The sequence below is a fragment of the Oncorhynchus gorbuscha genome, linkage group LG03, assembly GCF_021184085.1.
Source record: "Oncorhynchus gorbuscha isolate QuinsamMale2020 ecotype Even-year linkage group LG03, OgorEven_v1.0, whole genome shotgun sequence".
In the NCBI taxonomy this organism is placed as follows: domain Eukaryota; kingdom Metazoa; phylum Chordata; class Actinopteri; order Salmoniformes; family Salmonidae; genus Oncorhynchus; species Oncorhynchus gorbuscha.
This window is the reverse complement of record NC_060175.1, coordinates 54,430,725-54,446,377: the sequence shown is the minus strand read 5'-3', so window position 1 is coordinate 54,446,377 and position 15,653 is coordinate 54,430,725. Positions and strand designations below refer to the sequence as shown.

Genomic DNA, 15,653 nt, shown 5'->3' with positions numbered 1-15,653 from the left:
TTGTTGAATAATAATACAAAAACTATGAAATAACACACATGGAATCACCAAGAAAGTGCTAAACAAATTTACATTTATTTGATATTTGAGATTCTTGAAAGTAGCCAGCCTATGACAGCTAAGCAAAGAGAAACGACAGTCCATTATTACTTTAAGACATGAATGTCAGTCAATCCGGAAGCTTTCAAGAACTTCTTCAAGTGCAGTCGCAAAAATCATCAAGAGCTATGATGAAACTGTCTCTCATGAGGTCCACCAAAGGAAAGTCAGACCCAGAGTTACCTCTGCTGCAGAGGATAACTTCATTAGAGTTAACTGCGCCTCAGATTGCAGCCCAAATAAGTAACAGACACATCTCAACATCAACTGTTCAGAGGAGACTCCGTGAATCAGACCTTCATGGTCAAATTGCTGCAAAGAAACCACTACTAAAAGACACCAATAATAATGAAGAGACTTGCTTGGGCCAAAAAACATGAGCAATGGATTTTAGACTGGTGGAAATGTGTCCTTTGGTCTGATGAGTCCAAATGTGAGATTTTTGGTTCCAACAGCCGTGTCTTTGTGAGACACAGAGTAGGTGAATGGAAGATCTCAGCATGTGTGGTTCCCACCGTGAAGCATGAAGGAGGAGGTGTGATGGTGTGGGGGTGCTTTTCTGGTGATGCTGTCTGTGATTTATTTAGAATTCAAGGCACATTGGACCAACATGGCTACCACAGCATTCTGCAGCGATGGGCATCTCATCTGGTTTGCACTTAGTGGGACTATCATTTGTTTTTCAACAGGACAATGACCCAACCCACCTCCAGGCTGTGTAAGGGCTATTTGACCAAGAAGGAGAGTGATGGAGTGCTGGATCAGATAACCTGGCCTCCACAATCACCCGACCTCAACCTAATTGAGATGGTTTAGGATGAGTTGGACCGCAGAGTGAAGGAAAAGCAGCCAACAGGTGCTCAGCATATGTGGGAACTCCTTGTTGGAAATGAATTACAGGTGAAGCTGGTTGAGAGAATGCCAAGAGTGTGCAAAGCTGTCATCAAGGCAAAGGGTGGCTACTTTGAAGAATCTAAAATACATTTAGATTTGTTTAACACATTTGCTTGCTACATGATTCCATATGTGTTATTTCCTAGCTTTGATGTCTTCACTAGTATTCTACAACGTAAAAAAATAGTAAAAATAAAGAAAATTGAACGAGTAGGTGTGCCCAAACTTTTGACTGGTACTGTAAGTATATTGAACTGAATCTCCATAGGAAAGAAATAGAATGGATTTCAAATCAACGCTGCTGCTCTAATCAACCAAATATTCAATTTTCAACGTTCTACGAACATTGCTTTGGTTGATATAGCATTTTTATTAGTTAGAATTGCCTCGACAATGGACAACTATTAATGGATGTCCTGTGCATCGTGCACACACACACACACACACACACACACACACACACACACACACACACACACACACACACACACACACACACACACACACACACACACACACACACACACACACACACACACACACACACACACACACACACACACACACACACACACACACACACACACACACACACACACACACACACACAGTGCTCAGGGAGATAGAGAGAGAGCGTGAGGAAGTTTAGAGAGTGATTGAGAGAGAGGAGTTTGAGGCTGTGAGTGGGTTTTCCTGCCTCCATGAGGGCCATGCAGGCTTGTCAATGAAGAAAAATGAAGTGTGCTGAAAAAGGAAAAGGTGACACTCGGACTAGGCTGTTTATTGGAATGGGTTTATTTAAAACTGCTGGCAGGACAAATTTCACAAGCAGATTTCCTTAGCAGTGTGTCGGCACTGTGCACCTCAAAAACAACACTGCTGCTGGGTGGTTCCACCAATTAGTTGCATATTGAATCGTGTAAAAAAATATATTTTTTAAAACATTTTTCCCATCTCAATAGGTTAAATAAATATAAATTGGCAATAAGAGTAGAACCAGTTCACCTGCTTTTACATTAGGATTTGACTAATAGTTTCACCATATTAAAACTAGAGTTCAGTTCACGTAACAGAGTTGACCTTAAAAGTGGGAACATGTTGTTCTTTTTACTTTGATAATCACATGAAATAAATAATAATCTATAGAAATGACTTTGTCAAAGCAACAAAATAACTAGGGCTTTACAATGAAGGTGAAAATGTTAGGATTAAGTGGGTTAAAATCCACCCAGAAGTCACAGAAGATGCACAGAGGGATGCTGAAATGCTGAATTTTGTCTTTATTTATACATTACTACATGGCCAAAAGTATGTGGCCACCAATTCATGTTAGTGGATTTGGCTATTTCAGCCACACCCGTTGCTGACAAGTATATACAATTGAGCACAAAACAATGCAATCTCCATAGACAGACATTGACGGTAGAATGGCCTGTAATGAAGAGCTCAGTGACTCTCAACAAGCCACTGTCATAGGATGCCATCTTTCCAACAAGTCAGTTTGTCAAATGCCCTGCTAGAGCTGCCCCGGGCAACTGTAAGTGCTGCTATTGTAGAAACGTCTAGGAGTAACACTCATTACCAAGTTCCGAACGGCTTCTGGAAGCAACGTCAGCACAATGACTGTTCATCTGGAGCTTCATGAAATGGGTTTCCATGGCCGAGCAGCCACACACAAACCCAAGATCACCATGCGCAATGTCAAGCATCAGCTGGCGTAAAGCTCACTGCCATTGGACTCTGGAGTGATGAGTCACTCGTCACCATCTGGCAGTCCGACGGAATAATCTCAGTTTGGCAGATGCCAGGAGAACACTACCTTATGCAATCCATAGTGCCAACTGTAAAGTTTGGTGGAGGAGGAATAATGGTCTGGGGCTGTTTTTTATGGTTTGGTTTCGGGCCCTTAGTTCCAGTGAAGGGAAATCTTAACACTACAGCATACAATGACATTCTAGATGATTTTGTGCTTCCAACTAAAGTGGCAACAGTTTGGGGAAGGCCTTTTTCTGTTTCAGCATAACAATACCCCCGTGTGGGGGTGAGGTCCATACAGAAATGTTTTGTCAGTGTTTAAGATCTTGACTGGCCTGCACAGAGCTTTTACCTCAACCCCATCAAACACGTTATGGATGAATTGGAATGCTGACTTTGAGCCAGGCCTGATTGCCCAACATCAGTGCCCAACCTCCTTAATGCTTTTGTGGATAAATGGAAGCAAGACCCCGCAGCAATGTTCCAACATCTAGTGAAAAGCCTTCCCAGAAGAGTGGAGGCTGTTATAGCAGCAAATGGGGACCAACTCCATATTAATGCCCATGATTTTGAAATGAGAGTTTCGGCAAGCAGGTGTCCACATACTTTTTAGACCAAGTAGTGTAAAAATATTTTTTCGTGTGGTCTATATTAAAGGGCAATTAATTTACTATAACAGGCTTTTCAAATTAAATATTTGTGCACAATGTCTACTTAAAATATCAAAGGGATGCAAAAGGCCCTCATTTCGTGGAACGACCCTGCTGCTGCTACTTGCAAATGCATCATGCAGCCCAGACAGTGCAGGATAGAAGTAGTTTGCTTCAGTTTGATCTTTTTTTACTTCATCAATATATCTGGAAACTTGGGGAGTTTGCTGTTCACCAACATCAAACAATGACTACCTCAGGCTGATAAGGAAGGCTTAATTCCCAACCCATCTTCAAGTCTTTCTTCTTATTTACAGACCCATACACACACACACACACACACTCACACACACAGCTTCGCTGGTCTCACCTGTCACAACCAATGAGTCTGAAGTAAGAGAAAATCCAGTCTAGTGGTACCATGCAGAGGGCTCAGCCTGTGAACAAACTGTCAGTGTGTTCCTCAAAGAGAGCAAGCTCCAGTGTATGACCGTATATATTAGAGGGCTTCAGTCTTGGGTCTGTAGCTGTAGGATGCGTGGATGTGCTTTATAACTGTACTCTCGTCTTCACATGGCCTGAGGGGAGGGTCTAACAGGGATGAGTAGAGAGGCTGCCTTGGTTTTTAAGGGAGGATGGATGGGTACGCTCCTCTGTGTCTTCAGACCATCCTTCATACAGTGTGTCGCTGGACCTAGTGATTCTTACTCTGTCTCCTATGCAGGCAATTAGTGCACCGGCTGCCACAAACATGCTCTCATACAGTACATTCAGACAACAGACAACATTTACGCATAGGCAGTGATGCACAAGAACACACAGAGAACAGTGCATAGACACACACACACTTGTGCACACACACACACACACACACACACACACACACACACACACACACACACACACACACACACACACACACACACACACACACACACACACACACACACACACACACACACACACACACACACACACACACACACACACACACACACACACACACACACACATATACTTGTGCCCGGAATTGGCTCAGTGAGTCATCCTAAGCCCAGTGCCCAGGGAGGATGCAGAAGAGAGGAGATCTTGCCTCCATATGCTGTGTTATTTCATTTCATTTGCTTAGCCATTTCATATCAGAGAAAGATGCCCACAACACAGGCAAAAAATCCTCTGTGAACTGCACTCCAAGGCTATTAAACTGTAGTCTTGTGTTTTATATTCATTTTTATTTATATTAGTTTTAAGATTTTATTTGAAATTTTGTTTAGTTTCAGTTTGTTTCCAGATCGACTTTACTAGTTTCATTTAGTTTAGTTTAAGTTTTATTAAGATATTTCTAATACGTTTTTATATGATTTACATTTACATTTACATTTAATTCATTTAGCAGACGCTCTTATCCAGAGCGACTTATAAATTGGTGCATTCACCTTATGACATCCAGTGGAACAGCCACTTTACAATAGTGCATCTAAATCTTTTAGGAGGGGGGTGAGAAGGATTACTTTATCCTATCCTAGGTATTCCTTAAAGAGGTGGGGTTTCAGGTGTCTCCGGAAGGTGGTGATTGACTCCGCTGTCCTGGCGTCGTGAGGGAGTTTGTTCCACCATTGGGGGGCCAGAGCAGCGAACAGTTACTTTTGGCCATTTAGTTTTAGTTTTAGCGTTAGGGACATAAAGTAGCCTATGCATGGGAGGGTAGTAGCCATGAATGTGTTGTATAGTTTTGGTGTTTTTGGGGATGTCACTTCTTGCCACTTTCGGGTATCACAGATGCACCTCTCCTGACTTCACTCCTCGACTCTAGTCTACTGTCGGCTGCTTTAGCCTTACCACTCAAACGCCCCCAATATCTGTGGTGCTGCTCGTGGCAACGTTATCTCGCTGAGTCTACCTTTACCTCTCAATGTGACGTGCTAGATTCAGAAGCTTGAAAACCCCATTAGAAAAAAAAACTTGAAAACCCAATTTGATTTTGCCCCTAATAAGACACAAGAGGCAGTGCTGCATCATGAATACAGTCTGAAGTAAATGCCGTTGTTCGGACTCACGCAATTTACCTGTGACTGTATTCATGATACTTTTATTCATTAAAATTTTATTTAACCTTTATTTAACTAGGCAAGTCAGTTAAGAACAAATTCTTATTTACAATGACGGCCTACCCTGGCCAAACCTTAACCCGGACGATGCTGGGACAATTGTGCACCACCCTATGGGACTCCTAATCATAGCTGGTTGTGATACAGCCTGGAATTGAACCTGGGTCTGTAGTGACGCCTCTAGCACTGAGATGCAGTGCCTTAGACCACTGCGACACTCGGGAGCCCCAGCACTGCCTCGCATGCCATATTGCTTTTATAAAACTGTTAACAACATATTAAAATAACAATGATTTACTGTACATATTTTCATTAAAGTCTTATTTTGATAAGTAAACGAATACAATTTCATTCTTCCACCAAAAGATACAGTCCGGACAAAAATCTGGTTGTTAGTTATTTTAGTCATGTTGCTACAGACCCAATCGTTAATCATTTTTCCATAGTTGCTATGCAAAAGGAGTGGTCAACCGTTCCCAACAAAATGGTTGCTATGCAGGCTCGATAACATTCTTCACATTTGCTAGCTAGCTAAATAAAACTTCAGTTAATTCAGTTACCTCAAACATTGAACCTGGAAAGGCAGTATGCTATAGCGGCATTGTTGTTTGGTGAGCTTTTTTTCATTAGGCATTTACTTGGATATGTCCATGACAATGACGGTGATGTGTGAAAAAGTTGTCTCGTCTGGGCACTGTTCATTCTCTATGTGTAGACCCTTTTCCAGTACACAGACACACTGATGTAATGCACAGATGCGTGCAACTCTTTTGCAGCCGTAAGAAAGCCATCGCCATCTGTGCCCATTCAACATATCCTAGATTTACGCTCCATTACAAAATAACTGTTGGGGGTTCTCATATGCTTGCAATGACGTTTTGATTCGTGCCTGAACATTCGCTAAGATTATATTTGGATGTGACCTTTGCAAAATAGCTATTTTTAGATGCAGCAGTTATTAGCTATAATGCTAACGCTCATTGACACAGGCTGTAGCAAAAGCTAGCCAAAGAGCCATTTTAATGGTTTGAAGTGTTTTTTAAAAGAATAATGCAGTTGATTTGTGATAACACAAACATTCAATTGAAATCCAAAAGTAGTGTGAAATGCACTCATAAGAAACATGTAAATAGAGGCTTTTGTTTTGCTGGTGTTCTATATTTGAGCCCAACTTTGTTCTGCCACCAATTTGCACGCATCACCCTCCTGCGACAATGTTTGTAAACACAGAAAGGCGTCAATGGTACAGAGATCAGGCAGACAGTGGGGCTTATATTAACCCCTGCTTGTACCAAACTAAATGCTAGACAGGAAGTAAAGGGAAATAATGTGTGAGTTTAGATAAATACAAGAGATGATTCGGACAGCAACATGAACATGATATTGTTATAGGGGAGCAGTGATCATTTTCAGGTGGAACAGTTTGCAGGCATGCTATGCCTGTGACGGCCAATACAGCAGGGCTTGGAACGCTGCTTGTCCAATCAGCTTCCAGGATCCAAACAACCAGTTTTATGATTCCCTATAATGCACAGTATAATTCAATGGCTATGAAGTTCATTCTTACATGTTCTATGTTTAAGCTGCTTTTGAAAGCCAAAGTCGAATTGAAAACATGATTGGCATTGTTCAATTTTCGTTTTCATAATAGCAAGCCAGGACTGATGGTTTGGTTAGTTATGCTAGCAAGTCTTTGTGTTAGGTTACCAAGGCAACTACTGTAGCTAAGCTAGTAAACTTGCTAGCTACTTCAGTGGATGTTGCACACATTTCGACATTTCTTGCGGAAATGTGTTCAATTATAGCCTTGGTATAAAAGAGATAATCAACTCGGGACTCTCTGGAAAATAATGCAACGAATGCAATAATGCTGAGTTTCAGTATAGTTTTTGTTTTTCACACAAGTCTGTTCATTATTTTATTTCAGTTCACTAATCATGAAAAAACGATTCAGTTTTCATTTTGGTTTCAGTTTTAGTTTTAGTTTTAGTTTTAGCACCAAATTGATTGATTATTCACTTGGAGTTTTTTTTATTTGCTAGTATGGAAACACAGGTGACACAGCAGATCTGCATACTGTATGTGTATGTGGGTGAAGCAGTGTTGTCTCGGTGTATAGTATGTGGAGGTGTTCATCAGTCTGTTCTGCTGAGTCTCTGGTTATGGAGGTGCCTGGCTCTCTGAGCCTAGACAGGTGTTCATCTCACTATAGAGAGATGAATGCCTGACTAGGTAGGGATTCCACAGTAGCTGGGTGGGTGAAGAGCTTACTGACTTGCTAGCCCTCTACACTCAATAGCTGGACATTAGGAGAGAAATGTGTGGCCATAACTCTGAACTATTTAATGTTGTGACTTTGACCCCTTGTCTTCACATTGGCGACAGACTTCTGTTGTCATCATCACCATCATCCCATTAATTCCTGTCTATTTACAGTACAGAAGGTAGTGGGAGGAAACCCAGAGGAAATACAGTGGGGCAACAAAGTATTTAGTCAGCCACAATTTGTGCAAGTTCTCCCCATTAAAAAGATGAGAGAGGCCTGTAATTTTCATCATAGGTACACTTCAACTATGACAGACAAAATGAAGAAAAACAATTATGAAAATCACATTGTAGGATTTTTAATGAATTTATTTGCAAATTATGGTGGAAAATAATATTTGGTCACCTACAAACAAGCAGGATTTCTGGCTTTCACAGACCTGTAACTTCTTCTTTAAGAGGCTTCTCTGTCCTCCACTCATTACCTGTATTAATGGCACCTGTTTGAACTTGTTGTCAGTATAAAAGTCACCTGTCCACAACCTCAAACTGTCACACTCCAAACTCCACTATGGCCAAGACCAAAGAGCTGTCAAAGGACACCAGAAACAAAATTGTAGACCTGCATCAGGCTGGGAAGACTGAATCTGCAATAGGTAAGCAGCTTGGTTTGAAGAAATCAACTGTGGGATCAATTATTAGGAAATGGATGACATACAAGACCACTGATAATCTCCCTCGATCTTAGGCTCCACGCAAGATCTCACCCCGTGGGGTCAAACTGATCACAAGAACGGTGAGCAAAAATCCCAGAACCACACGGGGGGACCTAGTGAATGACCTGCAGAGAGCTGGGACCAAAGTAACAAAGCCTACCATCAGTAACACACTATGCCACCAGGGACTCAAATCCTGCAGTGCCAGACGTGTCCCCCTGCTTAAGCCAGTACATGTCCAGGCCCGTCTGAAGTTTGCTAGAGAGCATTTGGATGATTCAGAGGAAGATTGGGAGAATGTCATATGGTCAGATGAAACCAAAATATAACTTTTGGGTAAAAACTCAACTCGTTGTGTTTGGAGGACAAAGAATGCCATACCTACTGTGAAGCATGGGGGTGGAAACATCATGCTTTGGGGTTTTTCTGCAAAGGGACCAGGACGACTGATCCGTGTAAAGGAAAGAATGAATGGGGCCATGTATCGTGAGATTTTGAGTGAAAACCTCCTTCCATCAGCAAGGGCATTGAAGATGAAAAGTGACTGGGTCTGTCAGCATGACAATGATCCCAAACACACCGCCCGAAGGAGTGGCTTCGTAAGAAGCATTTCAAGGTCCTGGAGTGGCCTAGCCAGTCTCCAGATCTCAACCCCATAGAAAATCTTTGGAGGGAGTTGAAAGTCCGTGTTGCCCAGCAACAGCCCCAAAACATCACTGCTCTAGAGGAGATCTGCATGGAGGAATGGGCCAAAATACCAGCAACAGTGTGTGAAAACCTTGTGAAGACTTACAGAAAACGTTTGACCTCTGCCATTGCCAACAAATGGTATATAACAAAGTATTGAGATAAACTTTTGATATTGACCAAATACTTATTTTCCACCATAATTTGCAAATAAATTCATTAAAAATCCTACAATTTTCTGGATTTTTTTTCTCATTTTGTCTGTCATAGTTGAAGTGTACCTATGATAAATTACAGGCCTCTCATCTTTTTAAGTGGGAGAACTTGCACAATTGGTGGTTGACTAAATACTTTTTTGCCCCACTGTATATCTATCTCCTGCCTGCCACTAGCTGCCACTGTCACACTTTATTACAACAGTGCATTATTTATCAGCCAGACACCTTGTCCACAGACACTAATATATCTCCCATATTAGCTATCCACACAGTGTAGATTGCCTGGCCTTTGGTTATGACAGGTCCCCAGTGATGACATAACAATATATAAAGCTACGTATTTAAACTGTGGTACAATTGACCTTGGGCCATTGGCCACCTGTCAAAACAAACCAATATTTATTAGCTTTATCTGAGTCACTCAATCATTGCTAGAGAGACCCTTTAACTATTTATGATAAGATCTTACCTCATCACAGCAGATGTGTTTGCTTGTTAATAATGTGGGTTCTCCCTCCTGAGATTTAAACATAAGCCCTCACTCTCTGTGATGTCTCTGGCAAGGACTATTCTGTAGTCTTGTGGTATGTCTGACCTGCAACCTCCTAGCCCTAGCCATAATGGCACTCTCCTGTCCGCTCCCACCCCTGCAGGATGACGCCCGCCAGCTCTTTGCCCTGTCGGCTGCTGCTGAGGAGCAGGGCATCCTGCCCGATGACCTGTCCAAAGTGATCCGCCGCCTGTGGTCCGACAGCGGGGTGCAGAGCTGCTTCACACGCTCCAGAGAATACCAGCTCAATGACTCAGCCGCATAGTGAGTAGGCATAGTGTGTGTGTGTGTGTGTTTGGCTGTTTGTGTTTTTTGTTGTGTTAGTTAGTTTGTTTGTTTGCTGCAGCAAAGAGCGGTATGGGAGGGCCATCTTATTTGGGCTATGGTTAGTGATACAGTAAAAGACGCTCTATAACTTTAGACTACATCCCTTCATGAGGATATAAAACTCTCTGTGGTTCCCTTTCAGTCGGTCAACTCGTTACAACACAGCTATGGGGAGTTTGCACACTAGCGTTCTCTACTGAAGAACATTAGAATCACGTCTGACAAGGCCAAAGCACTCATTCCTGCAATGTTCTTCACCTTGAGCTTAGCGGAACAATTTCACGCATTTAACAAAAAAATTAACACAAAATCTATCCGGCTTTGCTCCAACTTATCTATCCCACTTAAGGAGTGCCTGCTCATCCTTCTGGATGTTGTGTGTTAAAGCTCGATAACCGGTTTCGTGAGTTTGAATTTGGTAGGATTAAGTGTCTTGTCGGGCTGAGGCATGCAAAAGTCTCCCTGGCTTAACTTGGTTGATGTGCGCTCTGTCGCTGGCTAAGGGAGACGACTTGAAGGGAGAGGTCGGGCCAGGTCGGTGGACGCTCCCTGCCGCCTGTGCCCTGCCGCCTGTGTCCTGCCTCAGTCAAGCCCCGTTTACCTCTCTTCCCAGACTTGGTCGATGATCGTCTCTTATGTGGACGTGATCAGGCTAGTTAATCAGCGCTGTATAGCTAACTCATCAAGGCGAGTTAGCTAGCGTACTGCCACTGGTGCTTCCATGTGTTTGTGTAGCTCTCTTAGCATATGAAGCGTTCAGTCAATTAGTTATTCTAAATTGACTGTACTGTGGCTAGTGCTAGCCTGCGGGGATAATGCCAGGTAGCAAGGCTTATAAGCTGCATGTGGATGTCGGCTAGCATACAGTACTGTGACAAAAGTGCCTCTGTCTGTGCCTATAAAAGTGCCAGGCTATGGTGGGCTATACAGTACCACGGAAGCACAACGTGCTAAGTAGGTGCTCGGTAACCACAAGTGGATACCCCTTTCCATAGGTGTCTTATTACTGGGATTCATTGCTGGGTCCTCCCTCTAGCTCACTGGTCCCTATGAGGTACTTAGTGGTATAGGTCATGGACTCGGTAGGCGATTGGCAATCGTGCTTTTATCCCACACACAGTCTCTGTGGTTCATATGAACTCCAAGATGAGATGTCTGTCTCCTGCTCAATGCGTTTTGTTCCTGGGAGTTGGATTTAATTACGAATGGCCCTGCCTGTCACAGATGGGGTCTGTTTTTCAGAGCTGTCTGTCCCTTTTCTAGCTGGGTTACAAGGTGCGGTGTCACCGGTACCTATTACTGGTGGGCATGATCACCTCCATGATAAAGTTTTTTTCTTGGGTTTATTCTTAATGTGTGCAACCCCCGCACACATAGCGCATTGAAAGGGGAAGTGGCACTGGCTGGGGTCCCCCCTTGTCCCCCTTCCCAGATGTTTGCTGTGACAACTACCCCCAAGTGGCACTGCTAGCCCCAATTCTAACTTGTGCTCTGATATCTGCTTCACTTACTCTCGTAAAAAACAGGGTTTTCTGCTTATTACCTCAAATTGATCAATTGAAAGTTTAGATTCACAGCTCCAATCCAGATATGTTGGTCATTACTGAGACATGGTTAAGAAAGAGTGTTTTGAACACTGATGTTAACCTTTCTGGTTATAACCTTTTTCGGCAAGACAGATCTTCCAAAGGCGGTGGAGTGGTAATCGTTACCAAGGAACATCTTCAGTTGTCTCCACCAAGTCTGTCCCCAACCAATTCAATTTGCTGGTTTTACACATTAAACTTTCAAATAACTCTTTGTTGACTGTTGCTGGGTGCCATCATCACCACCGGCCTGTACCCTAAATGCCCTAAGCTCTCTCCTGGCCCCTTACACTAAGTCTGAATTTGTCCTGCTAGGTGACCTAAACTGGGACATGATTAAACCACCTGACTAAGACCTATTGCAATGGGACTCCCTACATCTTTCTGCTACCTTGTTGTGATGCTGCCATGTTGTGTTGCTACCTTGTTGTTGTCATGTTGTGTTGCTACCATGCTAGGTTTTTATATGTTGCTGCCATGCTGTATTGTTGTTTTAGGTCTCTCTATATGTAGTGTTGTGGTGTCTCTCTTATCGTGATGTGTGTGTTGTCCTATGTTTTTATTAAAAAATATGTTTTTAATCCCTGCCACTGTCCCCCTTTTTTCTTTTGGTAGGCCGTCATTTTAAATAAGAATTTGTTCTTAACTGACTCGACTAGTTAAAAAAAGGTTAAATAAAGGCCACAAACCCAGAGTGGACAGGGCAAACGTCAGCTCTTATATTAAAACATTGTTAAATACATACTTTCTTGTGGCCATATATTCCATTCACAGGAAGTTCCTGAGGTTCCATTTCAAGGCTGTGGTCTACAAGTCGATGGGCCTCCCTTTCAGGCTTTCACTCTTGCCTCACACTTTCACCAAAGTTGTGGAGGCGGGTTTGGCACCTCTGTGGTGTCTGGAGCTTAGGATATTGGACTACCTGCATGATTGGCAGGTGGTAGCGGAGTCGAGGGAGCAGGTGGTGTAACACCATGCTGGTTTCCCATGTTCAGTCTCTGGGTTTCATAGTGAATCAAGAGAAGAGCTATGTGACTCCATCTCAGCACATTCCGTTTAGACTCAGTCGAGAATCGTGCATTCTTGTCCCTGCAGAGGGAGGCCAGTTCCTGACTTTGCTTGGTCCATTTTCGCCAGTGTCTGCGCCTATATAAGATGATGGCTTCTATGATGGCTGTGTTTCCCCCCGGGCTGTTGCTCATGCGACCTTTCCAGCAGTGAGTGAAAGACTCACACATGGACGCATTGCGCCACCTAAACCGGTCACTCCAGGTGTCCCTGTCATGCCTATGGGCTTTAGCTCGGTGGAGGGACCTGTGGCTGTTGTTGCTGCAGACCCCCATGGGTTGAGTTATATCCCGCAAGGTGATCATGACATGTCCCCAAGGGAAGATTTTGTGGGCAGTGTTGCAGAGTGCGTTGCACATCAATAACCTGGAGCTTTTGACGGTGTACATAGCGCTCAGGCGCGTTCTCCCATTGTTGGCAGGCCAGCATGTGATAGTTGAGGACCAAGAGCAGGACAGTGGTGGTATACATCAACATACAGGGAGGGGTGAGGTCTTGCCCTCTCTTATCCTTGAATCACTCCCTACCTCTGTGATAGCGGCGGATGAACATCTGGGTAGATGGTATGATGACTTTTTGCTTAGGGAAGAGTGGGGACTGATATCCCAAGGAACACTCGAAGGGTGAGAGACCAGTGGACAAGCAGGGAAGGGTGTTATGGGCGTATTCCACCCACATGAGTTGCTGGCTCCAGGTGGTGGGGTTGACGGAGATGAGGCAACAAAGGGCCATCTCCAGGTCCTGATTGGATCTCTCCGACTGGCCATTAGATTGGGGGTGGAGACCAGAGGACAGGCTGGGTGACGACCCAATGAGGGTGCAGAACGCCTTCTAGAACCAGGACAAGTACTGGGGACCACGATCAGAGACAATATCAACCGCAAGTCCATGGATCTGGAAGACGTGCTGCACCATTTGCTGAGCCGTCTCCTTGACTGAGGGTAACTTGGGAAGGGGAATAAAATGGACGGCTTTAGAAAACCTATCCACCACCGTCAGGATAGTACTGTTGCCGGGAAGCCCGGTAACAAAGTCCAGGGATATATGGGACCAAGGGCGGTGAGGAACTAGGGAGTGGTTGAAGCAGACAAAAGCCAGGGGCCTACGGGAGCCTGGATGGCAGGTCATTCTTGAGGAATGTGTCCACTCCAGGACTGGGGAATCGGGCAGAGTCCGGGACAAACATCCGGTTAGCCCCCTCGGATTCCAACTGGGAATGCTGCACCTTACAGACCAGACTCTCTATACCCCCCAGACGACTGCAGCTGGTAGACAGGAGGAAGGGAGGATGTTTTCGGGTCAGATGGAGTAGCTGCGGGGAAATACAACCGTGAGAGTGCATCAGGCTTCATGTTCTTGGACCCCGAGCAGTAGGAGAGAGTGAATTTGAAACAAGTGAATAACAGGGCCCAACGAACCTGCCTAGATTTGAGGCGATGGGAGAGGAAAGCGCAGGGGTACAGCGTTTGGTCCTGGGCAGAACGCTGGGACAGGACGGCCCCACTCCGACATCTGAGGCTACGACCTCCACCACAAACTGACAGGGCATGTCCGGATGGATTAAGATGGGGGCTGTAGTGAATCGAAGTTTGAGGTCCAAGAACGCCTGGTCAGCTGCTGGAGACCACGTGAACGGAACCTTGGGTGAGGTGAGTGCTGAGAGGGGGGAAGCCAGGATGCTGTAACCCTGGATGAATCGGCGGTAGAAATGAGAGAACTCCAGAAAATGTTGCAGCTGCACCCTGAATGTTCACCTTGTCGAGATCCATCTGTATATACCCTGCAGCGATGACGTATCCTAGGAAGGAGATGATGGAGCGATGGAATTCACACTTCTTCGCTTTAAACTCTTGAGTGTAGTATTTTCGTGTTTGGCTGATAAACGTACCCAATTGAAACTGCCTATTTCTCAGGCCCAGAAACTAGAATATGCATATAATTGTCAGATTTGGATAGAAAACACTCTACAGTTTCCAAAACGGTCAAAATATTGTCTGTGAGTATAGCAGTACTGATATTGCAGGCGAAAACCTGAGGAAAATCCAACAAGGATGTGCTGTTTTTCCTGAAAGCTCTGCCTCCATTTAAAGGGATATCAACCAGATTCCTTTTCCTATGGCTTCCTCAAGGTGTGAACAGACTTTAGACATAGTTTCAGGCTTTTATTTGGAAAAATTAGCGAGAAAGATCACACCGCGTCATTGTATGGCTGGGTGACAGCAGCGTTTTGTATGCACAATAGCTTGGAGCATCCATTTTCTCTCTCTCTCTGAAGAAGCTACATTCCCGGTTGATATATTATCGTTTATATATTGTAAAAACAACCTGAGGATAGATTATAAAAAAACATTTGACCTGTTTCTACGAACATTATGGATACTATTTGGAATTTTACTCTGCGATGTCGTGACCGCTTGAGCCTGTTGATTTCTGAACATAACGCGCTAACCAAATGGAGGTATTTTAGATATAAAAATAATCTTTATGGAACAAAAGGAACATTTATTGTGTAACTGGGAGTCTTGTGAGTGCAAACATCCGAAGATCATCAAAGGTAAGCGATTTAATTCATTGGTCACGGAAGTCAGAAAAGCAATCTACTTGGCTGCTAGCTGTTTGTAATATTTTGCCAACTGAGAGAGATTTGCTTACATAAACGCTTGGTATGCTTTCGCCGAAAACCTTTATTGAAATCTGACACGACATGTGGATTAACAACAAGCTAAGCTG

At 43.8% G+C, this 15,653-nt stretch overlaps 1 protein-coding gene across 1 annotated transcript in view; it reads left to right on the top strand.

The window, feature by feature from the left end:
• LOC124031574 (guanine nucleotide-binding protein G(i) subunit alpha-2) overlaps positions 1-15,653 on the top strand; it is a 180,631-nt gene that overhangs the window by 147,300 nt on the left and 17,678 nt on the right. Inside the window, exon 4 of the mRNA XM_046342985.1 lies at positions 10,046-10,206. Within this exon, the coding sequence (XP_046198941.1) occupies positions 10,046-10,206 (161 nt within the window). The remainder of the gene's footprint in view (positions 1-10,045; positions 10,207-15,653) is intronic.